Source organism: Xyrauchen texanus, chromosome 31, assembly GCF_025860055.1.
Source record: "Xyrauchen texanus isolate HMW12.3.18 chromosome 31, RBS_HiC_50CHRs, whole genome shotgun sequence".
NCBI classification, from domain to species: Eukaryota; Metazoa; Chordata; class Actinopteri; order Cypriniformes; family Catostomidae; genus Xyrauchen; species Xyrauchen texanus.
The window spans coordinates 7169634-7197465 of record NC_068306.1 but is presented as its reverse complement, the minus strand read 5'-3'; the positions used below and the strand labels follow the sequence as shown (position 1 = coordinate 7197465).

The 27832-nt window shown below is 39.1% G+C and overlaps 1 protein-coding gene across 2 annotated transcripts in view; it reads right to left on the bottom strand.

The window, feature by feature from the left end:
- Positions 1 to 22289, bottom strand: part of LOC127625339 (signal peptide, CUB and EGF-like domain-containing protein 3) — a 116602-nt gene extending 94313 nt beyond the window's left edge. For both annotated transcript variants that reach the window (XM_052100580.1, XM_052100581.1), the window contains exon 1: positions 21969 to 22289. In XM_052100580.1, the coding sequence (XP_051956540.1) occupies positions 21969 to 22077 (109 nt within the window). In that variant the 5' untranslated portion in view covers positions 22078 to 22289. The remainder of the gene's footprint in view (positions 1 to 21968) is intronic.
- Positions 22290 to 27832: the final 5543 nt, after the last annotated feature.

Below are 27832 nucleotides of genomic sequence, written 5' to 3'. Positions count from 1 at the left end.
TTATTTGTGAGTTTTCACTGCAAAATAAAAGAAAAAAAAGCAAATGTCTTCGCATTTTTGGAGCCACAGCAAATGAAGTCACTTTGGGATGCAAAGTTTAGGGTTCTCACGCATGCATATTGGAAAACATGTAATTTTGCAATGCAGTTTTCTAGTCGTGGAAAAGTCATGGAAAGTGGGAAAAACACCTAAATGTTCTGAAAAATATCTATTTGTCTATTTTTCCAGGAAAATATTGAGATGACTAAGAGCAGAGCACTCTGGAGTAGTGATGTACACGAGTAGTCGAATATTCGAATATTCGTTCTGCAATAATTATTTGAATAGTAAAAATACTATTCGAATTTCGCAAAGTTGTTCTTTGCTGGCCATATATATATATATATATAAATATATATATATATATATATACAGTGTTAAATCCTGAACACACAATCTAAATCTATGTGCAGCTCGTCAGAAAGCAGCGTCCCAGTGATGCTTCTGTAAACAACAAACATGGCATCCGAGAAAGACTTTGCTAGCTGAGGTAAGGGACATTCCATCAATTAAACTGGTGTGTATAAATGAGTATAGTTTACTGAGCTTGTTTTTCTCAACAAAAACATGACATGAGATACAATATTAAAATGGTAACTATTATATGCAGAGTGTTTCTACACGTCCTGTACGTTAACTGCGTCAGTATACTTTATTAGCGGTTTCTTTTTCATTGCTTTGCGTGAGCATTTTATTTTATTTTTTTATAATCCGGAAAAAGTGCCGTGAGATCCTGGTGGGATTGATTGCATGGTGAGGGATTGACATTTATCTTACAACATAACCTGAAACCATTCAATTAGAGAGAGGGAAAAAAAATTTAAGGAATATTCCGGGTTCAATACAAGCTTAAGCTCATTTATTTTTACTTGTTCGTCCTTTTCTTTAAACAAAAGCTGGGTTACAGTGATGCACTTACAATGGAAATATGAACCTTTCCCGTGTAAAGTTATATCCAATTTTACAACATGGTTGCCATGACGATGTAACACTGTTAACCCGGTAATCCCAGTAAATGTTGATATAAACAACTTTACAGCTCAAATAATACGCACGATTTAACAAAGGAATTATTGTAGGGTTTTTATAAAATGATATGCTTCAGGTTTCTGTCTTTAGTGAGATTTCTCACTCTAAATCAGTGGTTCTCAATTTTTCCAGGTCAGGAAAAATGAGAGGTGAGAAACAGCACGCGCTGCGATGCCACGCGGAAGTTTAAACAAGGTAGGAGAAAAGGCACAAATTGCACAAATCGGTAGGCGTGCCCTACACTTTGAGAACCACTGCTCTAAATATTCACCCCATTGATTTCCATTGTAAGTGTCTCACTATAGCTTCAACTTTTAAAGAAAAGGAGGGACGAGTCGAAATAAGTTTTTGTGGTTTTCAACATTATGCCACAAATGCTGTCGATTGACCCCCCCCCCCCCATTACCCATCCCCACCCCACCCCTCTTCCCAGTCCAGCCCTGCCCTCAAGTGATATTCTGTACCTTATCCCCAACAAGCTGTGCTAGCTCTGAGCTGTTATCAAGAGTTTTGAACACATTGCTCATCATCTGAGCATCAATGTACCACCCTGTGCCCTCAAATAATGCTTCGCACCCATGTCTCAGTGTAACACCATATGAAGTTCTTTCCTAAGATCTGATACTCCTGGCGCCTGCTCGGTCTGGCCTAAAAAGGGGAAGAAACTCCAAAAGACTTCTCGATCCCAGAAGAGCAACGTTGTAGACGTAATCAGAGGCATGTTGTTTATATAACGAGTCAATAAATAAATGGGCTCTTGGAGAGGTCGGGGTCACAGAGGGTGTGCAGGAAGAATCCAGAGTCGATGCTTTGTGCATTCAGTGTTGCTTACGGTATGAATGAAAGAAGAAAAAGAGTGGAAACGACACAAGAACAGCTTTTTGACACATTAGATACTGTATGTCACAATCACAAAAGCTTCATTACAGTTCATGGAACACTTGAATTAAAGCGACGGTTCACCCAAAAATGAACATTTCAGTCATTGTTTACTTCAGACTTTCTGGAACATGAAAAAAAGGTCATTTTTTCCAGGAACATCCAGGCCACTCTTGTCCATATAATGAAAATAATTTGGGAACAGGGGCTGTCAAGCTTCAAAAGGACAATAAAATACCATAAAAAGTCCAAAGTATTTATTCACTGATCATCTTCCCCTCCACCGAAGCTCTGAGATGGACTTCAAAAGCCGTATGGGCAACAAAAACAGCACATTTACACTCCTGCAAGCGGCACTGGTTCTTGTGAGTCACCTGACCCAACATCATTGATTTCAAACCTGAAGTTGCATGTCTATTGGTGCCATATTTAATGTCAGATTTGGGTAAACTTTGGAATTAACGGATTCATTGAAAATGTTTGTGAAATTGAAATATGACCACTATTTCTCTCATGAACTTTCATGAATTCACCAAGGAGAGCTAAAGCAGATGTCAAGATTTTCAGTAAATAACGAGTATCGTGTAGTTTAAAGGGACAGTTCACCCAAAAATGAAAATTCTCTCATCATTTACTCAATCTCATGCCATCCTGGATGTGTACGACTTTCTTTCTTCAGCAAAACACAAAGATTTTTAGAAGAATATTTCAGCTCTGTAGGTCCATACAATGCAAGTGAATGGTGACCAGAACTTTGTAGCTCTAAAAAGCTCATAAAGGCATCATAGAAGTTATCCATAAGACTTCAGTGGTTACATCCATGTCTTAAGAAGTGATATGATAGATGTGGGTGAGAAACTGATCAATATGTAAGTCCTTTTTATTCTAAATCTCCACTTTCACTTTTACATCTGAAAGTCACATGTGGTGCTTGTTAGTTTCACTTTCGCATCTGAAAGTGAAAGTTAAAGTGGAGATTTAGAGTAAAAAGGACTTGAATGTTTTTCTGTTTCTCACCCACACCTATCATATCACTTCTGAAGACATGGATTAAACCACTGAAGTCTTATGGATTACGTCTATGATGCCTTTATAGTGATTATCATTCACTTGCATTGTGAGGACCTACAGAGCTGAGATATTTTTCTAAAAATCATTGTTTGTGCTCTGCTTAAGAAAAAGTCATACACATCTGGAATGGCATGAGGGTGAGTAAATAATGAGAACATTTTCATTTGTGGGTGAACTGTACCTTTAAGAAGTCATATGGACCACATTTATGGTGCTTTTTTTAAGTTATATAGGAATGAGTGACCAGGATATTAAATTATTCCACAGAAGAAAGTCATACACACTTTAAATGACATGAGGGCGAGTAAATAATGACAGTATTTTCATTTTTGAACAATCCCTTTAATAAAGGATTTGAGTACACTTGTGTGTGTGTGTGTGTGTGTGTGTGTGTGTGTGTGTGTGTGTGTGTGTGTGTGTGTGTGTGCACGAGCTTGGTTTGCATGTTCTTGGGAATTGAGAGGGTATTAATTTGATCGTGATGGAAAATGTGACTCATTGGGTTTTTTACTGACATTGCGGCTGTGGAGCCCCGAGCGTCTGAGCTCTGATATCGATAAAGGCGCCACAACAAATGGAAGGAAGTCTCATGAAAAGAATTAATTCCCTTGAGCGATAAGCTGCAGACCTAGAAACCCATTATATGAACACAACAGCCCATTGTACATCGAGTTTTAGAGATGTTGAAGTTTAAGGCATATGGGAATATGCCTCCATTATGCAAAACGATGATATGGGGGAGACCGGGGCTAGTTGTCACAAGGGCAATATCTCAGTAATGATAAGATTTAGGATGAAAAAGTATACAATAGGCTATTAAGTAATGAACTATATATTTTCTCCTGGGCAATAACGGTGGAAATGTTCAATGGCTTTTTTGTAGCCAAGACTTTAAGCTATGTGGCTGTACAGAAACGGACTTTCAGAAACAATCCTACCCCGTGAAATACAGTATTCACAGCAGTACATATAGTTCTTGTTTAAAAATAGATTCTTCCTCGTGTCTGAAACTCCTGCCGTATAATCCCACTTGCTGTCTGACATCACCGTGAATAAGCCGACGTTTTCTCCAGCGATCCTGTATGTGGTTTCTTAACAGGTGTCGGATTATCCCAAACACTTCTGTGCAAACCCAGCGCTGTGTTTGTCTTAAACTGACAGCGTCAGGCGTTACCTGCAGGGCCACTGACGGATGATTGCACACCCATACAAATTCCAACAAAACTCTGACAGCTCATTTGAAAAAACAACCATCCGTGGAAGACAAGAAATGACTAATTAAAGAGCACATGGCTGAGCCTGGAGTTTTTATACATACATTAACTAAAATCCATTCAGGGTTTGATTGGTTCCAGCTGAGAGGATAAAACTGACTGGAGCTTGCGAAATTAAACCAATCAGATCTTGATGTTCAGACGAGTTGAGCGAGGATTGGCTGATTCCTTCTTCGTTCCGTGAGTTTAGCTTGATTGACAAGATGCAGCTTGTCATGACTTAAAGACCATTTACATTTATGCATTTGGCAGACACTTTTATCCAAAGTGACTTACAGTGCACTTATTACAGGGACAATCCCCCCGGAGCAACCTGGAGTTATGTGCCTTGCTCAAGGACACAATGGTGGTAGCTGTGGGGCTCGAACCAGCAACCTTCTGATTACCAGTTATGTGCTTTAGTCCACTACACCACCACCACTCCACAAAGTCCAGACAGACCTTTGTGGGTAGTGCGCATACTCACAGAGATACAGGTTCAAGTCTGGCTTACGTCATTCCCCCTATTCCTTTTAAATCTCATCCCTCCTTTTCTTTAAAACAAAAAGAAGCAAAAATGAAGGTTACAGTGAGGCACTTACAATGGAAGTGAATGGGGGCCAATTTGTGGAGAGTTTAAAGGCTTATAATTTTATAAAAGCACTTACGTTAATTCTTCTGTTAAAACTTGTGTAAACTTTGAGGTGTAAAGTTGTTTATATTGACGTTTTTATAGTCGATTTAGGGATTTAGTGGGCGGCTGTGGCTCAGGTGGTAGAGCGGGTCGGCCGCTAATCGCAGGGTTGGTGGTTCGATTCCCGGCCCACATGACTCCACATGCCGAAGTGTTCTTGGGCAAGACACTGAACCCCAAGTTGCTCCCATTGGCAGGCTAGTGCCTTGCATGCATTGGTGTGTGATTGGGCAAATGGGACACTGTGTAAATCGCCTTGGTAACCTCTAAGGTTAATAAAAGTCGCTATATAAGTGCAGACCATTTAGGGTTTACGATGTTATATTGTCATGGCAACAAAGTTGTATAATTGGCTATTATACTGTGGAACTAGTCTGATTCTATCAGACTAAAATCATGTTTACATGCGTCTTGTTTACGTCTTCTGGCTCTACGTTTGAAACAGAGTATTTTAACATTTACCGATTGGCACCCATTCACTTCCATTGTAAGTGCCTCACTGACTGTAACTGCAATTTTAGCTTTTGTTTTATCAAAGAAGGGGACAAGTCCGAATACATTGAAGTGGTAACCAACATTATGCCACAAATGCTGTCAAATGTGTTTAACGTGTTAACTTATATTGAACCCAAAATCCCCTTTACGGAAACAGAGGAATTGTTCTCTGCCATTGACTCAACTTGCTCTCCTGCCTCATACTGAAACTGTCCAAATGTTCTTCCTTGACGCACCTCAGGCCAGCTCATCTCTTCTATCATCCTGCCATCTGTTTTGCCAGAGGTGAAGCCACTCTCATGATACTCTTTCAAGCGGAGGTCAAAATGAACTTTCTACCACACCTAGGGCTGGACTGGGAAGAGAAATCGGCCCGGGATTTTACATAGAATCAGGCCCAAAAGTTGCTGGGGGGTCGCTGTCCTTTTCTGCATATCGCCGCGGCGTTTGTGGTCTGTTCTGCATAATGCGGCGGCTCATTTGAGCTTATCGCGGCCCATTCGGAACATTTCGCGGCCAGTCCGCCACTGTGCGTCCCTGAAGTGCTTCGGCCCACCGGGAAAATGCCCGGTATGCCAGATTACCAGTCCAGCCCCGACCACACCTGTAAATGGCTAGTGAATTTTTTTTTTACCATAAATCGCATAAAAACATGTGGATAGAAACCCGGCAGTCTCAACTGAAGCTTTAGTAACTATGGTAAGTTCAATTGCCGTATACGTTTCTAAGCATTAATAAAAACAACATTTGTACTGTATTTTTATGGGGCCCTGGATAGTTATGCTCTTTTACCAATGCTAACAGAGATCCACTCAGATGCTTAAAATAGAAGCTCTTCCAACACACTCTGGATTTTATGCCAATTTACTCCAATGATGAAAATAAATAAATAAATGTGTTAAAAACACAAAAAGTGGTCGTTTAATGGATTGATTCACCATAAAAGGCTTCAATTAAGATTCCTCCTTTCCTCATGTGCCATTCGCACGTTTAACTAGGAAGGCATTCACACGCTCTTGCTTGCACATACAGATGTGGTCTCCACACTTCCCCTGGAGCTGACCACACCATCAGTGTAAACTTATAATGATCTAACCCAGCAGTGTCACTTCAGGCTTAGTAATTGTATGTAACAGAGTAATATGCGCTCATGCTATGTATATACCTCCAGCCCTACCCGCTAATTAGCAGAGGCATGTTTGCTTTCCTTCTGTCTCCTAACGATAGTATAACTATAATTTGGAAAGCTGAAAAACTGTTCCACTGTCATACATTTTTAAATATAAGCTTAACTCAGCGCTCTCCTGAATGCGTATACTGGTTTATAGTTAAAAAGCACTTAAACATTTATAGCTTTTGCACCAAAAGAGATCATTTTGCTCTAGAAGACTTTCATTTATCCGCTGGAGTCTTGTGGATTACTTTTATGATGCCTTTATGTCCATTTTGGAGCTTCATAAGTTTGATCACCATCCACTTGCATTTTAAGGACCTACTGAGCTGGGATATTCTTAAATTTTTCTTCAAATGTGTTCTGTACTGAAGAAAGAAAGTCCTACACATCTGGGAAGGCATGAGGGTGAGTAAATGATGAGAGAATTAACATTTTTGTGAACGATCCCTTTAATTTGAGCATTAGTACTCGATTCAATGGAACCCTTGGGAGTAAAACTGTGTTCAGAATAAAACTCAGAATGAGATATTCGGAGTTTAAGATTAAATTTCATCACTATCCCTGAATTTGAGCAATCATAATATACTGTAGATGCTTACCTACACTAAAATACTGCATAAAAAAGTACCAAAAATATACGAGTATGGTAATTCTACAGTGCCATGGTACAGTAAACATCAAAGTAACACTGGAGGAAAACATATGATCCATCTAATCACATATAACATTTGTCTACTGACTGTAAAGTAGATATCACTTCATGTACTGTGTGATCACTGAGTATGCAATAACAGAATATAGAGTACATTCAGAACAAGCAGTCAATGAAACGCCTGTAAAACGTTCAGGGAACCCGCAGTAGCAGAAACCCTGAAAGTTTGAGGTTTATAAACTATATACATTTCTGTCTCGAAATTGCACATTCCACTTTGGGACAAAAATGGAAGATTGAAAGAAAAAGGGGGAAGCTGGTCATAGCTGAGAGAAATCTTTTATCGTAGCAGTAGGAGGAAAATGACTGGGCAGATTTATTTCCTCAACATTAAATCAAAAACATTCAACATCATTAAACGATATTAAACTCCAACAATGGCAAAATACAAAACAGCTTTCAAAGAAAATGAGAACTTTTAACAACCAGCAAATTCTGGAGTTCTCAGTTGTTTAAATTTCTTTGTCCATTTCTCCTAAAAATCCATAGAAGAACTAAAACTAATCACAAATTACTAGGATTATTTTGATAATCGACTAATATAATGATTATTATAACGATTATTTGACTATTAATTGTTAACTTTTAACCGATTATTCAGCTTGTGCCCGACTTAAAAGGTTGTTTAATTGTTAAACGTTCTTACTAACAATAAAGAGGACAAAAGCATCTTTTAAAAATATCTCTAAGCAGGGCTGGACTGGGAAGAGAAATCGGCCCGGGATTTTACAAAATAGTTTTTGCTGGCCTCATAATTTTGTGGTCCGTTCTGCATAACGCGGTGGCTCGTTTTAGCTTATCGCGGCCCATTTCGCGGACGACCCACCGGCCCGCTCGGTTCTTCTGAAGGCCATTCTGCCCCTGATCGGGGGGAAATTTCTTCTGCAGTAAAGCTACTAATGTAAATGTACGTTGTTTTAAAGAAGTTTTAGATATAATATTTGGAAACCAAGCCAAAAAAGACTGATCAAAAACTTTGTTGCAGTGTATAATGGGCTAAATGTTTACATTTACATTTATGCATTTGGCAGACGCTTTTATCCAAAGCGACATACAGTGCACTTATTACAGGGACAATCCCCCTGGAGAAACCTGGAGTTAAGTGTCTTGCTCAAGGACACAATGGTGGTGGCTGTGGGGATCAAACCAGCAACCTTCTGATTACCAGTTATGTGCTTTAGCCCACTACACCCACCACCACTTTCACAAAAGAGGACAATATATATGCGAATCATCTTAAGGAGACAGTGGTACAAAAAGTGCCATATTACAAAGTTTCACTAGCATCAGAATAGTTTTAAAAAAAGTGCAACAAGAATTATTATGTGTTTTAAGTCGTTTTTTGAAGACCGAGAGTGAGTCAGCTTCACGGATGGAGTTGGGAAGGTCATTCCACCAACGTGGTTTGATGAAACTAAGAGTCCGGGAAAGTGTTTTGGTGCCTCTTTGTGTAGGTACAACAAGGCGACGTTCCTTAGCCGACCGCAGGCTTCTGGTGGGCGTGTAGATCTGCAGAAATTATTTCAGGTATGCTGGAGCAGATCCAGTGACTGTTCTGTATGCAGCATCAGAGCCTTGAATTTAATGCGTGCATCAACCGGCAGCCAGTGGAGAGAGAGAGAGGGGTGTAACATGTGCTCTCTTTGGTTCATTAAAGACCAGATGTGCTGCATTCTGGATCATTTGCAGAGGTCTAATTGACTGAACAAGCAGTTGTGTGGCATGTTCAGAGAGGAAGGGTCTTATCTTCCTGATATTGTAGAGTGTAAATCTACATGATCTTTCAGTCTTTGAGATGTGGTCTGTGAAATTTAGCTTGTTATCGATGCATGGGTAGGTAGTTGAGCCCAGCTGCATGGTGATGTTGTGTTCAACAGCAGGGTTGGCTGGTAAGACAAGGAGTTCGGTCTTGGCTGGGCTGAGTTGCAGGTGGTGTTCCTTCATCCAGGCCAAGATGTCTGCCAGGCAGGCAGCGATTTGAGCGGTCACTGTGGTGTCTTTAGGCTGAAAAGACAAGTAGAGTTGCGTGTCGAACTCTACTGACCGCACAGAGAAATGCCATTTTTGTAGTTTGTTTATGATGCACATCCTTATTATTTGAACTTTATTAAAGGATGCATTAAAGATATAATGCCAGGTTGATTGCTTTTAGATGCTCTGACATGCAGGTTGTGCTTAAGTGGAATGCCAGATCTGGCTCTGCTTTATTTCACGATGACAGTGCTTCTGTATTTCCTTATATTGCATTTATCCATTAATATTCTGTTAGATTTTGTGATCTACATCACCTGAAGCTGTTTGGAAAGTTTAGAGTGCATCTGGACATGTGTTTTCTTCCTCTCCTCAGTCAGGCGTGAGCTGGTGTGCTCCTCTCTCGTGTCATCATTAGTGACAGTGTTGAGATCTCTTCTGAAACTCCAGAGAAGCAACGTGCAATAGTACTGGTGTCTTATTCCTTTTATATATAAAAATAAGCCTCCATTTGTTCTCCATTTAATCTCATTGCAGTCTTGGAGAAACCATTGACAGATCTCAGTGATGTTTCTCTGCTATGGGGTTGTTCAGAACCAGATATTCTCAAATTCTAGTCTGGAGTAACAAGCAGAGAGAGATCATCTGTCCCCTCTTCTGATAAGACTATTGCTCCCGAAGCACAAAAGAATACTCCAACTTCACTGAATGAAAGGCAACACAAAGCAAACAATCCCCCAAACTGCTGTCACGCCACCCCTCCCCTGCCGACCTCTCCGGCTCTCCCCTCCTGCTATTCAAGGAAATGTGTATTTCCCACACTGGAGTTGTCCAGCAGAGTCTGCCCGGCAGGGGTTTTGCCTCGGGGTGGACGAGGAGACGGACTAGAGGTTACATCAACACACATACCGCTGTGGCATGTCACATCCTTACCGCTAGTTGCCTTGGCACGGTGTTAGCGACCAGTTTTTGGGCCCGGACGGCTGTGGACAGCAACAGTAAAACTGACTTATTCAATTTCTCTCTTCTTTGCAGTAAAAACAGCCCAAGCTGGTTTGCTGGTCTCCAAAACTGGTCAAGTTGGTCTTTTTGGTGGTTTTAAAGGAGTTTGAGGAACTTACTCAGCTTGGTAGGCTGGGAGACCAGCTTAGACCAGCAGAAGACCAATTTAGCCAAGCTTGGAGTCCAGATAGACCAACTTTAATGCTGGTCTAAACTGGTCTACCAGTCTGGTCAGGCTGGTCTGCTTGCCGGTTAAGAGGAGCTTTGAGGTTTTATGCAGCTTGAAGGACATCTTGGCCATGCTGGAAGACAAGTTTAAACCAGTTAAGATCAGCAACCCCGCTTAGGCTGGATTATGCTGTTTTTTCTTTCTTTCTTTCTTTTTTTATCTTACAGTTTAATCAAAAAATACTGGCAGATCCGTCATTTCATGTGGCTTTTTAAAAGCCTCTTTTTTCCCCATTTACTTGGAATTATGACTATTACGATGAGTTAAGATCCCCTCACGGCATTAGAAACCTGTAATTACGGAGTCAATGATGAAGGACAAAGACACTCATAGCCAACGTCTGTGTTTCATAAATACTGACCTGACAAACAGCACCCTTTAATTTGATTCACTGTCTGTTTCATATGCTGCTTTAACTGTTCCTGATGGATTTGACAGCCAACAGGTCTAAATTGAGAAAGGAACGCTTATGCAGACATAAACAAACCAAGAAAGAACAAAAACCAACTAATGAACAAGAAACTAACAAAAGGTTACAGATCGAACACGAGTGACAGAAAGTGAAAGAAAAGAAAGTGTAAACCAACGAAAGCAGTGAACAAAAGCAGATGAAAACATCAAAAAGCGACCAAAAGAAAAAACGAACAAACGACAAACGAAAGTGACAAAAAGTTTGAGAAACGAGAGAACCAACAAACAAAAAAGAAGGATAGAATGAACAAAGGAATGAAGACGGAGAAAACAACTGAATGAAAAAGGGAAAAGTGAATGAAAAAGTCTGAAAAAATGACAAAGCAACAAACAAAAGAAATAACTAACGAAAATGACAAACAAAGAAAACAAGAGAGACAGTTTTATAAAATAAACAAAAGAGCGAACAACAAATAAAGAAAGACCGAACCAATGAATGAATAAAGAAAGAACAGCAATAACGAAACAGAATGAATCAACGTCAAAAAGCGAAAGAGAACTATTAAACAAAAGAAAGAACAAACAAAAAGAGTGAGCAGAAAAAGCTTAAGAAAAAGAGAACCAACAAACAAAAAAGAAGGAAAGTACCAACAAATGATTGAAGAAAAAAGAAAAGTGAATGAAAAAGAGTGAAAAATGACAAAGCAACAAACAAAAGAAATAACTAACGAAAATGAAAGACAAACAAAACAAAAGTGACGAAGTCAAAAAGAAACAAAAGAGCGAAACGACGATTAAAGAGAGCTAACCAAGGAATGAATGAACAAAGCGGATGAAAAACAGATTTAACGAAAGCGGATGAAAGAACTATCAAACAAAAGAAAGAACAAACAAAAAGAGCGAGCAAAAGGTTTAAGAACCGAGAGAAGAAAGAGAGAACCAACAAACAAAAGCAAAAAAGGAAAGAAAACAAACTAAAGCGAAAAGAACAACAAACACACATACAAACACAAACAAAAAGAACAGCAACGCAACAAACGAAAGAGCGAACCCATTAACAAAACCGAGTGAACTAACAAATGAAATAAAACCAACAAATGAAATAGAAACAATAAACAGAATCAACGAAAAGATAAAATAAAGGGTGAATGAAGTGACAGAACGTGAAAGAAACATGAGTGAACCAACAACAAAAGGAAGCGCAAACTAATGTCCGAAAATAGTGAACAAAAGTGCATAGAAGAGCAACAGAAATCAAAAAGTAACGTTGAAGTGTACTCGCCAAAAGTAGAAACTGTAGCTCATTTTTTTTTACAGATTTGTATCGATTACGGCCAAACTTAACAGCACAGCAATATCCTCACCAGCATTATACTCCAACAACAGAACAAAGTCAACTTTCGGAAAAATATTCACCTCTGATTATACGTTCACAGGCAGCGAAATACTATGCAACTGCATCTAAAACACACACACATAAAGCGCACACGTGTCTAGCGTTGACCTGGCTGTCTTCCGATCGTGAACAGGTGCAGGTCATTAGGCCTGACACTGCCACCTTCCCCTGTAAGATCTGAGGAATCCTTGTTGTGGAAAATGAAAGAATGAAAGTAGTTCTAATTACAAAAATGTAAATATTGAGTGTTCCACAATGGGAAGCAGACCACCCAAGATGCAAAACAACCCCCCCAACCACCTCCTTCTGTCCTCTCTTTTTCGCTGTCCTCCATACTGCCTGTGAATGACCAACAGATGCTCTTTCTGTGTTTAAGTGTGAAACATTAGCAAATCTATAGGCTTAAATATAACCTACTTACTGTACAACCTACTGTGCGATATCTACTGGCATTTCATGATACGCACTTCAAACAGTAGTGTGCTACATTGTTGTCACATGACTTTATTATGTTGCATCTGAGTACTGTTCAATTATTAACTTGATTTGTGCATTGCATTTTGGGATACAGTAATCTATGCAGTATGCTTTAGTTGATTGTGTACTGCATACTTTGCATTTGAAGTAAGTTATCCAGGTATTCAATGCAAAAATAAACTTTGCCTACTGTGCACAGTAGGCTACATATTACATTCTGGTAAATAGGACAAAATGGTAGTATGCTATTCCAAACAGCCATTTACATATATGCATGCACAGAACTTATGTTATAGTATTAAGTGCTGTCTTTATATGAAGCGTGTAAAACTCTATCTGTATTCCTTCATTATTCACAGTGTAATTCCACTCCAAAAACACATTTGGTTTCGCTTTGATACCTTGCAATTGCGTGGCTGTGAGTCTGTCATATTGAGACAAAAATATGAAGTCCCCCCTACGTTGAACGGGTTGGTATTGCCAACTAGACGGAGGAGTCACGTGGTACCTGTTACTTTTTTCAGCGCTGGCCAGGATGCATGAACTCATAGTCGTTTATTATTTCAGGATGAGGGTTTTTAAAAATGCTAAGGTGGATTTTCATTCACAGGAATGAATCCTTGCAATTATCAGTTTTTATTAAAAGTAACTATCCAGTGTAAAATGTCTCCAAATGGAAATAAAGCATTTTAGATTTAAATGCGGATGCACGGAGGATTCAGTTTTGAAGCGTCAAGCGCCCCCTGCAGGAAAGAAACTCACAAGACAGTCAGTGGCTGACAATGTGCAATTTCGGTCTGTGGGTCTATAACCCACACAAAACATTCGTATGAATTTAGAAAACATGAAACATATCACATGAGTCATATGTGGAGTGAGTAAAGATGTTAAAGGCATCCGTAGAAATGATCAGTTGTGTTTCATGGTGAGGAAAGCAGACAGGCGTTTCAGATGAGCAAGTAATAACTGTAATTTTATGATAGGGTCATTATTTTCTGAAATATTAACCATAATGCTTTTTCTGAATGTTTGATATGATACAGTGTATACATATTCAAGAGTATGCATTGAATTAGGGATGACGCGATTATACGGTATCTGTGATGCTTCAATGGCCAGGTGTTGTGGACTAAACTTGGGGCACGTTCAGCACCGACCAAAACGGAGCTAAAGGTTTATTTAAACGTAAACGCTGGTGTGTTGAACAGCCCTATGGCAGCTGAGAACGCCATTCTTTGCGTTCTTTTCGAAGAATTTTCAGAGCCTGATGAAATCGGTTTAAATACGTGTTTAATAATACAAAATACACCCGATGTTACAGTCACTACCCTTGCTGTCCAGAATAGCAGTGAACATCCCAATCGAGTGAAGGGATATGTGGAAACTGTGGTTCCAACATTTGCCTCACATTTCAGGATGAAAAGGCAAACATTTCTTCCAATTTCTACAATTGTTGCATGCACCAAGCTGCCGTGGACACATTTGTAAAGGACTTTAGTTGGATCCATTGTGCCAGAGGTGGGGACAAGTCACACATGGTCAAGTCCAAGCAAGTCTCAAGTCTTAACCATCAAGTCTCGAGTCAAGTCTCAAGTCGCAGTTCAGATAAATCAAGCAAGTCAAGTCAAGTCACGGGTTCACCCTAAGCAAGTCAAGTCAAGTCCTGATAAGTTTCAAGTAAAGTCAAGTCACACTACTAAAATAAATAGAGGTAAATTTTTTCGATACATATTTATTTTTGCACAGAAAAGATGAACTTGTATACATATATTATGTATCTTATTTATTATACATTTGCTACATATTAATCATATGCATATCTGTGCTACATTAATATCTGAAAATAAAATAAAATTGTGTTGTTTACACAAAACGTTCAGAGTCTAAGGTGTATCGATTCTAAGATGTATAATCCAATCTGTCTAATTCAATTTAATTGAAACGGTCTAAAATGTGTTGCATTTACAGAAAATAAGGTTTGCCAAGACATTGGCACTAAGCTGTGAACGATGGGGCCGCATAATAATCCCCCCATGACTGAACACACGCTCGACAGGTGCGCTTGAAGCAGGCACAGCTAATACCCAATGAACTGTGACATGAATGGCTGCTGTAGATCGGTGCAGTGTATCTTGGATTTGAGATATTCATCATATCTGCATGGATAAAAAATAAAAAATAAAAAAAACAATCAGGGAAAACTGTAAACATTAACATTACCTGTAAACATTAAAACAAATTTATTTTCGTATGCACAAACATTCTTTACGTTTTTAAAAATAATGTAATTTAAGGAAAATCAATTTGCAAAACCACATTTATGTGATCAAGTGTAAATGGAATCGTTTTGATAAATCAGAATCAGCTATCCGATCTGAGAAAACGCATGAAGTGGCCAGGTGTAACGTTACACAACAGTTTTCTGTAGCCTTGTGCGAACTTATTCAATAGAATTAGACTTCTAGAATGTTCTTTCAAGTGCAAAAAAAATATATATTTTTTTAATTTAGTAGTTTTTCTTATCATAGCCAACAAATGTCTTCAGAAACTCCTTTTCCTCGATTTACTGAAGCCTATATGTAAAACGCATTTGCAGCTGCACAGCCGTGTATATATATATATGCTGCATATATCTATGCCGTCTGGCTCGCTCATAGGATGTGCTGCGGCAACTGCACAGCCAATGGTGCGAGCGCGGGTCAGAGCCCGCCAAGGGGGCGCCAAGTCCCCGAATTTTGCATTAAAGCAGGTCTTCGTTCATTCATAGTCTGTCTGACATATATATTAGAATAGAAGCTATGTGTCTGTCATGGATTTGCACTGAATTGATACTCAAAAATACGGAACAAAGTGCGTTCCGTATCAGTTCAATACGGAACAAGACTTTTATGTGTCAAATACGGAACGATTCCGTATTATACGGAACGGTTGGCAACCCTAGTTAAACAGCCCCTTAGAAATGTTTAGGTGCGTGCTAGTGATCACATCGGCGCCTCCATGTTAGCCTGTCATGCAGTAACGTTATGCGCAATGCTTTATAGTTTCCACACGCAGTCCACAAACTTGAAAATGCGCACATTTAATACATACATTATAACCTACATGTAATATTGAGCTGCCATCTCATTTTAAGATGCCAATCAACATTAAAAAATTCAGGCTACGCCACTGTTATAGTCAAATTCCCCAATAAGTTACATATATTTACGAGACGTAACAGTATAATGATAATGCCATGGTCACATTTCTAATAAGAAAAAAACATAATATGCCATCTAGGCCAAATTATGACAAACAGAAAAGATTAATTCATTACATTAGTAATCGTTATAACGTAGATCTTAGTGAAACTGACTATAAAGAGATTACTTTCTTACCTTTCCGTTCTTCTTGATATGTCGAACGAAATTTGACGTTGTGGTTGTCGTGTCGGATATTCGTGCCTTGCATATTTTGCAACTGGCAAATCTTTTTTTTATAGACACGGTCCAGTCCAAAGTCTGTATAGCCAAACGAGACAATTTGTGGAGCTCGACTACTGTCTGCCATGTTTGGCGCGGTTTGAATTGAGCAGCGTTAAAGGCACAGATGCCGATAGTGATGCTGACGTCACAATATATATATTTTTTAATTAATTGTATTGCTGTTTGTTTATTATAAGTTCAAGTCATTGTCGAGTCTTCCACTTCAAGTCAAGTCAAGTCTCAAGTAACTTGTTCTCAAGTCAAAGTCAAGTCAAGTCATTTTCGTACTTTAATCAAGCAAGTCACAAGTCCTGAAAATTGTGACTCGAGTCAAGTCATGTGACTCGAGTCCCCCACCTCTGCATTGTGCGCACTGCCTTTTTAATATGGCAGGGTTTATTTATACGTATTGGGTAACACCTCTGACACACCCACCAAATGAGATAAAACTTATATAGCACCTTTTTAAGCCTTAACGGTATTCAAAGCGTTTTACACTGTAACTCATTCCCCCATTCACACACACATTCACACACCAATGGCGGCAGAGCTGCTATGTAAGGTGCTAGCCTGCCATTGGGAGCAACTTGGGGTTCAGTGTCTTGCCCAAGGACACTTCGGCATATGGAGTCGTGTGGGCCGGGATTCGAACCACCCTGCGATTAGTGGCCGACCCGCTCTACCAACTGAGCCACAGCCGCCTAAATCGTCCTCATATTTAAAGGATTGCTTCTGCACAAATTCACCACATTCAACAATAAATGTCAATTTTAGTCATTATCAGACTTTAGATTGCTTGCTGTAAGCAATGTTCCCGTTATTATGCATAGTCCAAAGATTATCTGTAAGGTGTTGTGGAGAGTATTTAGAGTCTGTTGCCGATTCTTTATGTTGGGGTGTCTGACAGAACAAAGGATTGCTTTAATAAGCCGATGCAGAAGAATGCCATGAACTACATGTTGCGCACTCCCAATAATCTTACATTTGCGCATTTTTGAAGCAATCTGTTTACACTTAAGCACATCACTGAGCTAGGGATGCACATAAATGGTGTTGTGTCCTACATTGGAGTGTATCTTATTACCTCTTGTGTGTGCGTGCGTGCGTGTGTGCGTGTGTGTGTGTGTGTGTGTGTGTGTGTGTGTATTTATCAGTTTTCTTATTATAGGGCTTCCACATATCCCCCAGAAATATGTCCACTTAGACATTTAGACAATTGTTATATAGTATGCATTTTTGGCGTCAGTGCTGTTGCATCAGTGTTGGGTAAGTTACTCTACAAAAGTAATTAATTACTAACTACTAATTACATCTTCAGTGTAATTAGATTACTGTACTAATACTAATTACTCTGTCTGAAAAGTAATTGCATTACTTATTACTAACAACCTTATCAACCTCAACAAGATGAACAATACAAGGATAAACATGAACTGTTCTTTTAATTCTTTCAAATAAATCATATAAAATCAAATAAATTATTCATGAACTGGCCAAAGAATTTAAGGGGGCAGCGTTAAATTAGAAAACGAATATATTTTAACATTAGACATTTAATTTCTGATTTAATTTTAACATCAGAAATAACTGTAATTAAATTACTGATAAGAGTACTTAAGAGTAATCCCTTACTTTAATCTTGTCAATGAAAAGGTCATTTAATTATAGTAATTAATTACTTAGTAAAGCATTACACCCAACACTGTGCATCATAAAAAAAAGTGCAGATAATTGTAAAACTGGTAAACCGCAATCTTTTTCTCAGATGGTAATCTAACCGTCAAAAACTCACCGTGGCATCACTGCATTGAATACCCTTTATATATTTATCTGTGCATTAATTTGAACTGTTATTATGCATTGTGTAATGTGTTGTAATGAAACATTACGACCCCCCTACCACCACACTCACCACCCCCCAGACCCACATTTGGTCCTCTCAATGTTCAACCAAATCTACGCCGTTGGTCACAAACACCCAGGCATATCACAGTCTGAACACTTTCAGAGCACAGTTGCACGATCAGTTCACAGGTGAATGCCAAATACTCAACTTCATGGTGCTAAATGCCTTGAAATGGCCTGCATAATCCTCTCAGTATGGATGTCACAGATTTTCAGCTCTCAGCCACATATGGAACTGTGCAACATGTGGTCTGCACCGATTTAGCCCCCAGGAGTTACCATTTGTTGACATTTGTTTGTACGGAAAGCATGTCAGTGAGTGATGAGGAACAGAGGTCAATGAGTGCTCAGCTGAACCAACCCCCTGTGGGATCTAAATCTCCTCATTCTAGTGTCTGCCCTTCTGTATTCAAGATCCCTCAACTGTTAAGTTCAAGAGGCGGTGCCCAACTGGACTCTAGATAATTTCATTGGACTCTAGATTGTTGGATACTCACTTTAGTCTAGAGGATTTTTTAAAGCCATCTCACCTATAGATAGCCTCAGTCTGGAATGTTTTGGAGGCATCTGTGGACTCTAAACATCCTTATTTTAGAGGTGTATACCATTAAGAACTCTACTATATATATCTTCATTATAGAGGGCATCTAGAGATGTCTGCCACTCTGGACTCTAGATTTACTTATTTTAGAGCTGTCTGCACTTAAAACCCAATATTTCTTTATTATAGAGTACTTCTAGAGGTGTCTGCCCCTCTGAACTCTAGATTACATCATTGGACTCTAGATTGCTAGAAATACACTTTATTCCAGGGCTGTTTCAGAGGTGTTTGTCCCTCTGGACTCTAGATGGCTTAATTTTGGTATGTTCTAGATGGACCTGTTCCATGGACTCTAATTCACTTTGTTCTAGAAGTACTCTAGAGGTGACTGCCCTTTGGGACACTTGATTGCTTCATTCTACATTTATCTACCCTTCTAGACTCTAGATCACTTATTTACAGAAGTGCTCGAGAGGTCTCTGTCCCTCTGGACTCTAGATCACATCATGGACTGCTGATTGCTGTAATCTCACTTTATTCTAGGCCTGTTTCAGATGTGTCTGCCCCTCTGAACTCTAGAATACTTCATTATACTCTAGATCGCTAGATATACACTTTATTCCAGGGCTGTTTTAGAGGTGTTTGTCCCTCTGGACTCTAGATGGCTTCATTCTGGGATGTTCTAGATGGGCCTGTTCCATGGACTCTAGATCACTTTATTCTAAGAGAGGTGCTCTAGAGGCATCTGTCCTCTGGACTCCAGATTGCTTCATTCTAGAGGTGTTTGTCCATCTGGACTCTATATCATTTCATTGAACTCTAGACTGCTGAATACTCACTTCAATATAGAGGTATTTCATATGTGTCTGCCCTTCTGGAATCTAGATAACTTCATTCTGGAATGTTCTAGAAGTTCCCACCCCCATGGACTCTAATTCACTTTGTTCTAGATTTACTCTAGAGGTGCCAGCCCTTTGGGACACTTGATTGCTTCATTTTACAATTATCTACTCTTCTAGACTCTAGATCACTTATTTACAGAAGTGCTCGAGAGGTCTCTGTCCCTCTGGACTCTAGATCACATCATGGACTGCTGTACTTTATTCTAGAGCTGTTTCAGAGGTGTCTGGCCCTCTGGACTCTAGATGGCTTCATTCTGGGATGTTCTAGATGGGCCTATTCCATGGACTCTAAATCACTTTATTCTAAGAAAGGTGCTCTAGAGGCATCTGTCCTCTGGACTCCAGATTGCTTCATTCTAGAGGTGTTTGTCCATCTGGACTCTATATAACTTCATTGAACTCTAGATTGCTGAATACTCACTTCATTATAGAGGTGTTTTAGATGTGTCTACCCCTCTGGAATCTAGATCACTTCATTCTGTGATGTTCTAGAAGTTTCCACCCCTGTGGATTCTAAATCACTATGTTCTAGAAGTACTCTAGAGGAGCCTGCACTTTGGGACACTTGATTGCTTCATTATACAATTATCTACCACTCTAGATCACTTCTTTACAGAAGTGCTCGAGAGGTCTCTGTCATTCTGGACTCTAGATCACATCATGGACTGCTGATTGCTGTATTCTTTATTCTAGTGCTTTTTCATAGGTGTCTGGCCCTCTGGACTCTAGATGTTTTCATTCTGGGATGTTCTAGATGGGCCTGTTCCATGGACTCTAAATCCCTTTATTCTAAGAGAGGTGCTCTAGAGGCATCTGCCCTCTGGACTCCAGATTGCTTCATTCTAGAGGTGTTTGTCCATCTGGACTCTATATAACTTCATTGAACTCTAGATTGCTGAATACTCACTTCATTATAGAGGTGTTTTAGATGTGTCTACCCCTCTGGAATCTAGATCACTTCATACTGGGATGTTCTAGAAGTTCCCACCCCTATGGACTCTAAATCACTATGTTCTAGAAGTACTCTAGAGGAGCCTGCACTTTGGGACACTTGATTGCTTCTTTATACAATTATCTACCCTTCTAGACTCTAGGTCACTTATTTACAGAAGTGCTCGAGAGGTCTCTGCCCCTCTGGACTATAGATCACATCATGGACTGCTGATTGCTGTATACTTACTTTATTCTAGAGCTGTTTCAGAGGTGTCTTGTACTCTGGAGTCTAGATGGCTTAATTCTGGGATGTTCTAGAGAAGTCTGGCCCTGTTGACTCTAAATTGCTTTATTCTAGAGGTGCCTGCACCTCAGGATCCTAGATTGATTCGTTCAATGATTGTCTACCTTTCTGGACTCCAAATCACTAAATTGGACTGTGTATCGCTTCATTCCAGACGTGTTCAAGAGGTGTCTAGATTGCTCTAGATTGCTTAAATCTACAGCTGTTTTAAAGTTGTCTCCCCTTCTGTACCTTGCATTGCTTCACTCTAGTGATGTCTGCACAATCCACATTGAGTCCATCCAGTCTTTTGACTACCTAATGTTTGACATAAGATGGCAAGATAATCATATTTTTATTAACATCTACAAATGTGCACCTTCAAGGAGCAAAAATAGGCATCTCATCGATTCACACCTCAGGTTATGCAGAATACTAATATTTACTATGCAACATTTCTATTGTCGGCTATTCAGCACGACTTTTGTAGCAACAATTAAACATATAGTCAAGGCACCATTTGAGGTTCTTCAGCTGCAGAACCCTCTAGAGATCCTAAAGACACCCTTCAGTTCTCTTAGATTCTCACGATTACTTCCTGCAAGAACTCTAAAGAACACTAGACATGTCAATCTTTCACTCAAGAACAACTCCATCATAAGGGGAAGGCTTCAAGACTCTTGAAATATATCCTGAAGTTCCTTGAGTATGTAAATAGGATATTTGAGGCTAATTTTAAGGGTATAGATGATCTCCAAATGGTGCTTCCAGCATCTTTCATTTTCAGCACACACTGGTTTCTCCAACAATTATATAGTAAATGCAGAGTGTGTTTTACATTTTGGTGCATCATTATAACAGTCAAGGGCAAGTAGGGAAAACGCATCTGTCATTACATTGTTGTAATAAACACATGCGCACAGTATAAGCAGTTCAATCACGTTTAAAAATACCTCTCTTAGCTCGCGCTTAAAGAAAAACACAAACTTCTCTCTCAAAGTTGTTCAACTGCGCGCACATCATGGAACAGTTGCAGACTGTCATTCCTCAGCCAAAAGGTACAGATCATGTGGAGGGTGAAATAACAGGGACAGAAAAGGAAACTTACCTTGCGGGTTTCTGCTGGCAGAAGCGGCGGCTCGCAGCTGGACAAAGGCGACGAGACCGACGCTGAATAATCCAAAAGCAGCGCGCAGGAGAACATACATGGACATCATATTGAAACACCTTTGACCTCAGAGAGAAGAACTATTAAAAAACGAGTAATTACAAGACTTTGAGTCCAAACGTGAATGAAGCTTTATTCCCAGTGCTCTGACATGGAGGACCCGTGAATGAGAGAGAGAGTGTGTGTGTGGTTTATTTCTTGGTCCTGGAGAGATTGTGAGAGCGGAGAACTGGAGGACAAACGCGGTCGACTTGAGCGCTCATGCTCTTCACTCAAGCAGGAGACACTGAAAGAGAGAGAGAGAGAGAGAGAGAGAGAGAGAGAGAGAGAGAGAGAGAGAGAGAGAGAGAGAGAGAGAGAGAGAGAGAGAGAGAGAGAGGAGAAAGGGGGAGGAGAGATGCAGCACAGCGCTCGCGCTCTCTCTGATTTAATGCATCTTTACTGGTGTGACTCCTGGAAAACAGTCACATCACTGTAATAAAACTTAAAATAAAAATTACTTTATGTAAGAAACTTCAGCCTATGTATACATTGTAAGAAATGAATAACATATTTTTTTATAAAAATATTTAATTAATAAAAACAGCGCTATATATATAGGCTAGCCTATATATAACCTATATATAATTTTTCTTTGTTTTATTTTTTTTTAGAAACAGAAAATTGTTAGTATTATTTTGTTTTTTTAGATCAAAATTATTTTTATTAATCTGTATTAAAATATAAAATAATTAAGCCTTTTTGATAAATAAAAAAATTAAAAATAAAGGCGCATTGGACGTAAAATAATGAGAAAAAAGTACAAAATAAATAGCATATTTTAGTTTAGTGTTAAACGTTTTATAGTTACATTGTACAGGTTAAAAAAATGCAAATGAGATCCATTTTAAGCAGTGAAATGAACTCATTAATAACTAATAAACACATTTTAATCAGTATGCATTAGTAATGCGTAACCCAGTATGCTGTGTTCAAGTTACCCAAAAGTTTAGGATGCAAATTGTTTTTTTTTTTAACCCAGCATTTTTTATAGCATAAATTAATAAGCAGTTTTTATTCTGTGAGTTTTGGCTGCTGATGCATTTGTTGTATTTTTCAAAGAGAAATATGAATCCAGTCATTATTTTCATTTTATGAATGTTCTAGAAGGTATGTAAGAAACTATGGACATACACAAATATAAGAAACAGCTTAAAAATACAAATAAATCATATTATGTCCAAAAATGAATCATAAGTAAAATTATATAAATATAAAGTTTTATAATAGTTTTATAATTATAAATACAAATTATTTTAATAAACAAATACAAGATAACATGAAACAAGTAATGAAATTAATTAGCAGTTTCTTCATTATGAATAACAAACATTTTAGCTGCTGGCTATTATCACCTCTATGAGCAGCTCTCTCTCTCTCCCCTCTCTCTCTCTCTCTCTCTCTCTCTCTCTCTCTCTCTCTCTCTCTCTCTCTCTCTCTCTCTCTCTCTCTCTCTCTCTCTCTCTCTCTCTCTCTCTCTCAATTCAATTTCAATTTCAAATTTGCTTTATTAGCATGACTGTGTAACACAATGTTGCCAAAGCATCAACATATTATATATAACTAATAAAACAAACAAACAAACAAAACAAAACATATATGTATAAATCATGTCACATGTAGCATTGTAAATAGATGGATAAATAAATATACACACACTGCACTAATAAATACATTGGGTCACTCTAGAGAATTAGCTGTCTCTGGCGTTGTGAATAGCTAGCACATATTTAGCCGCTAGTGCAGCTGTATTATCATCTTCTCCGAGTAAGAAGGACATTTTTTCAGTGTCACTCAGTTCATAGAATGATGGGATCAAGGCTTCAAATTTGGGCAGAAACGTTTCTCTTATATTGTTATATTTAGAGCAAAAGAGCAGAAAGTGTTCCTCATCCTCTATGTGCTGTAGATCACAGTGTCTACAGATCCTCTGCTCTCTCTCTGTCCATGTTTGTCTACGTCTTCCTCTCTCTATCTCTAGGTCATGGTCACTTAATCTGTATTTGGAGAGGATTTGTCTTTCTTTAAAATGTTTAATAAATAGATAACTGGCCAATTTAGTGGTTCTATTGAGGGTCGAGTAACATTGGACTCTCTCTCTCTCCCTCTCTCTCCCCCTCTCTCTCTCTCTCTCTCTCTCTCTCCCTCCCTCTCTCTCTCTCACTCTCTCTCTCTCTCTCTCCCTCCCTCCCTCTCTCTCTGTCTCTCTCTCTCTCCGAAATTGCAGGAATTCACAATCAGTGGTGGGTTGGACTCGGGCTGAGTGGGGGTTGCCATGGAAACGGCTTCCGTGGGGCAACAGAGGTCAGACACTTCAGGAACCATGTGCAATTCATGAATTGCCTCTCATCTCACCACAAACTTCTGGAAAACTATTTGAAGCATATATACGCACAGAGAAACATCACATACTCTGGGCAACTTGCAAAGACACATTACAGATAATAGATTCTCACTTTTAACATTTTTCCAGTTTTTGGGCTGTGTCGATTTGTCTCCCAGATTTGTATTCCTGAGGCATTTCTTTGCAGCTCTTCTCTCGTCTGTGTAACGGGTCCCGCGTATTGAAAGATTGTAGGCGGCAGAAATAATTGTGTCGGAACAGGCCTGTACAGACACAAAAATGATTCAATGTTTTACAGAGGACAATTAACCCCTGCAACAATTAAAACACATGCCAGAGACGTGATCTCATGACAGCCTTCAACTCCATCCAACTGTTTGCAGCAGAAGCACATGGAAAATGGAAGTAGGGTAGGACCTCTTTTGGAAAATTGGCCTCTTGTTGTCTGAGAGTTCGTTCACAAACTCAAACATTTGGTGTGATTGTGACTTGCATTCACCTTTGGCCTGTTTTTCGGGAATTTACCACTTTTTTTGTCCTCAACAAGTCAAAGATAATGAATTCTGCTTCAACGGTTTTTACACCGCTAAAAAAGGTTTAAACCAGACTAAGATAGTTTCCTTGTCATAGCTGGTGTCGTTACTGACCAAGCTCATGCTCATCTGGTTTAGCTGGTTGGCTAGCTGGTTTCCCAGCTGAAAAGTGCCCCAAAACACATTAAAACCAGCCAACAGACCAGCCTAGATCAGCTAAGACCAGCATTTTTCAGCAGGGTGGTCTTCAAGCTTGGCCAAGCTGGTCTGTTTTGATGGTTTTAGAGGCACTTTTCAGGCTTGGAGACCAGCTGGTTGACCAGCTAAACCATCTAAAATCAGATTGGCAAGGGTGGGAGACTTGCTGGACCAGCTTAAACCAGCTAAGGACAGCTTAAAGTGAATCAGATGCAAATGATCATAGTACTACAACAACATTCGTTGAATTCGCCAATGATCATTTAGAACATTCCTCTGGCTATTGTGTCATCATAAGGTCACTCCTCTGTAATAGAACTACAATAACAGATTCTGTTCTGTCATTAAACATTCTATTCCAACTTCCTCCAAACTTCCTCCTGACAAGCCCAAGAACAGTTCAACAAAAGCAGGTGAAGGCAAGCTTCAACCTGTCCCTGCTTCATCATTTCTGTACGACACGAGATTATGGTTTTGTATTTACTTTTTGCTTTTCTTAAATGAAGTGATTTGTGCTTGATTTGCATGGCTTAACATCTCTGGGCAGAGTAATATTCTCATTATGTGATGTGTTGTGAACGCACATGTGCAAAACTTGCATTTGATGTGCGAACTGGGTCACGGCACAAAGCTTTCTAATGCTTCATCTGCACCTTGCCTTCAGCACCAAATCTATATTCCAGTCCTGATGTTTATTTTTTAGCTCAAGTGTGCTTTGTTTGATGTTCAAATACTCTCCTATACCAGTTGAAATTGCAGAAACAACATTTTAAGCCATTTGTTGGTTGCACTGTGTCTTTGTGGTGCTTTTAAAACATTGTTTGTTTAAGCATCTAGACCAGCCCGACACAGCAACATTGATGCAACCAATGGTGTGAGTTTGTAATGAGACTACAGCATGTGTTTGTCTGACCAGTGGAGGACAGGGGGAGTGTTCGAGAAACCAGTTATTTTTGTAATTCCGTTTGGTGATGCTAGTGGCACAGAAATGACTCACTTTAGCATTAAACATTTGTGAATTTAGCAACTATGCATCATTACCTTCCTAAATGAATAAAAAGCAGTACCATTGACTTTTGGGTATTTTGGGGATTGGCTCTGATTCCAAGTTTTTGAAATCGATGGTTTCTCGATTCTCGAGGCAAAGTGAAATGTTGTAATAAACAGTGCAATATTAGCATATTAATATTTATGATTGATAGCATGAATAAGCAAAGCTCTTGACATTTTCTAAGAATTCATTATTTTGGGAATTGACTTCCAGCCATTGGCATGATGTGCAGTCTTAAAACTATTATTATGTGTTCATCCTCATCAGTGTAAACCTAATGAGCTAATGAGAAAGAAGTCTAATTGAATAATATTTTAATGCTTTATTCTAAAAGGTAACTCTTGCACATGAAACGGGTGTTGAGCGGGTAGAATTCAATGAAGCTGTCAGCGGAGGACATGTGAGGCGTCTATTTCTCAAACTAGAGACTCTGATGTACTTATCCTCTTGTTTAGTTGCACATCTGGTCTTCCACATCTCTTTGTCCTTTGTCTTTGACGACTGCATTGTACACCTTTGTATGAAATCTTCAGTTTTTTGGTAACTTCAAGCATTGTAAAAATGCTAAATTCCTCAAAACAGTGAAAACAATGATTGATTGACGAGTTTCTAGAGAAAGCGTTTTTTTATTTCATTTTTGACCTAATATTGACCTTAATACATGCCAGTCTATTGCATACTGTGGCAACTCAAAAACAAACACAAAGACAATGTTCAGCTTCATTTAATGTACCAAAAAGTTTTCAACAGTGTTTGATATAATGTCAAGTGATTTTCTAGCACCAAATTATCAATTTAGCATGATTACACAAGGATAAGGTGTTGGAGTGATGCTGCTGTCTAGATCTGTCCTGACTATACTTTGTGATCAGTTGAATGCCACTTTGGTGAATTGAAGTACAAATTTCCTCTGTACATTACTTCAAACATTTGACCGCCAGTGTAGGTGGGTCTGTAATACAAGTGTTTACAATAAATCATTCATTTTTCAAATCATGCGTTAAAGCAAAGGTGTTTTGATATCATGACTTAGCAAGGGATGAGTAATAGAGTGAAAAATATGTAATTGTAGTCGTAATTTGATTGACAATGATTAAACCACACAGTTGTTGTAGCGCTTCTAGTGTTCATTTCACCAGGAAACTGCAGCGAAACGTAAAAAGCAGCATGAACAAGTCAGTTTGCAAAAATCAAACTAACGTTAATTCTCTGAGACTATTTACGTCACTCATCAACTGTTAGCCAATTTGCGATATTGACTGTGTTCACGCCTTTTCTTTCCAAAGAGTAACATTTATATTCTTCCATTGAAGCACACAAGATTATCTCTGGAATATTCTCAAATCGTGCTGGATAATACGAATCATCAGGTTTTGTTCAAACTTGTGGAGTCATGCCAGGCCGAGTGCATGATGTCATTAAACAAAAATGGGGACTTACCAAATACTAAGACATTTGAAGTTCATATACATTCTCTTTGCCTCAAACAGAAACTTCTGATGCCCCCGCTCTGACTGAGAGTGAAACGATCAAGTGGCACTCTGCCCCGTGGACTGATGGTGAAAGTTCAACAAAGTTAACGCCCACCCACCGCCAAACATACAAGTGACCTACCAAAGATTGCATCCTTGTACCAGGC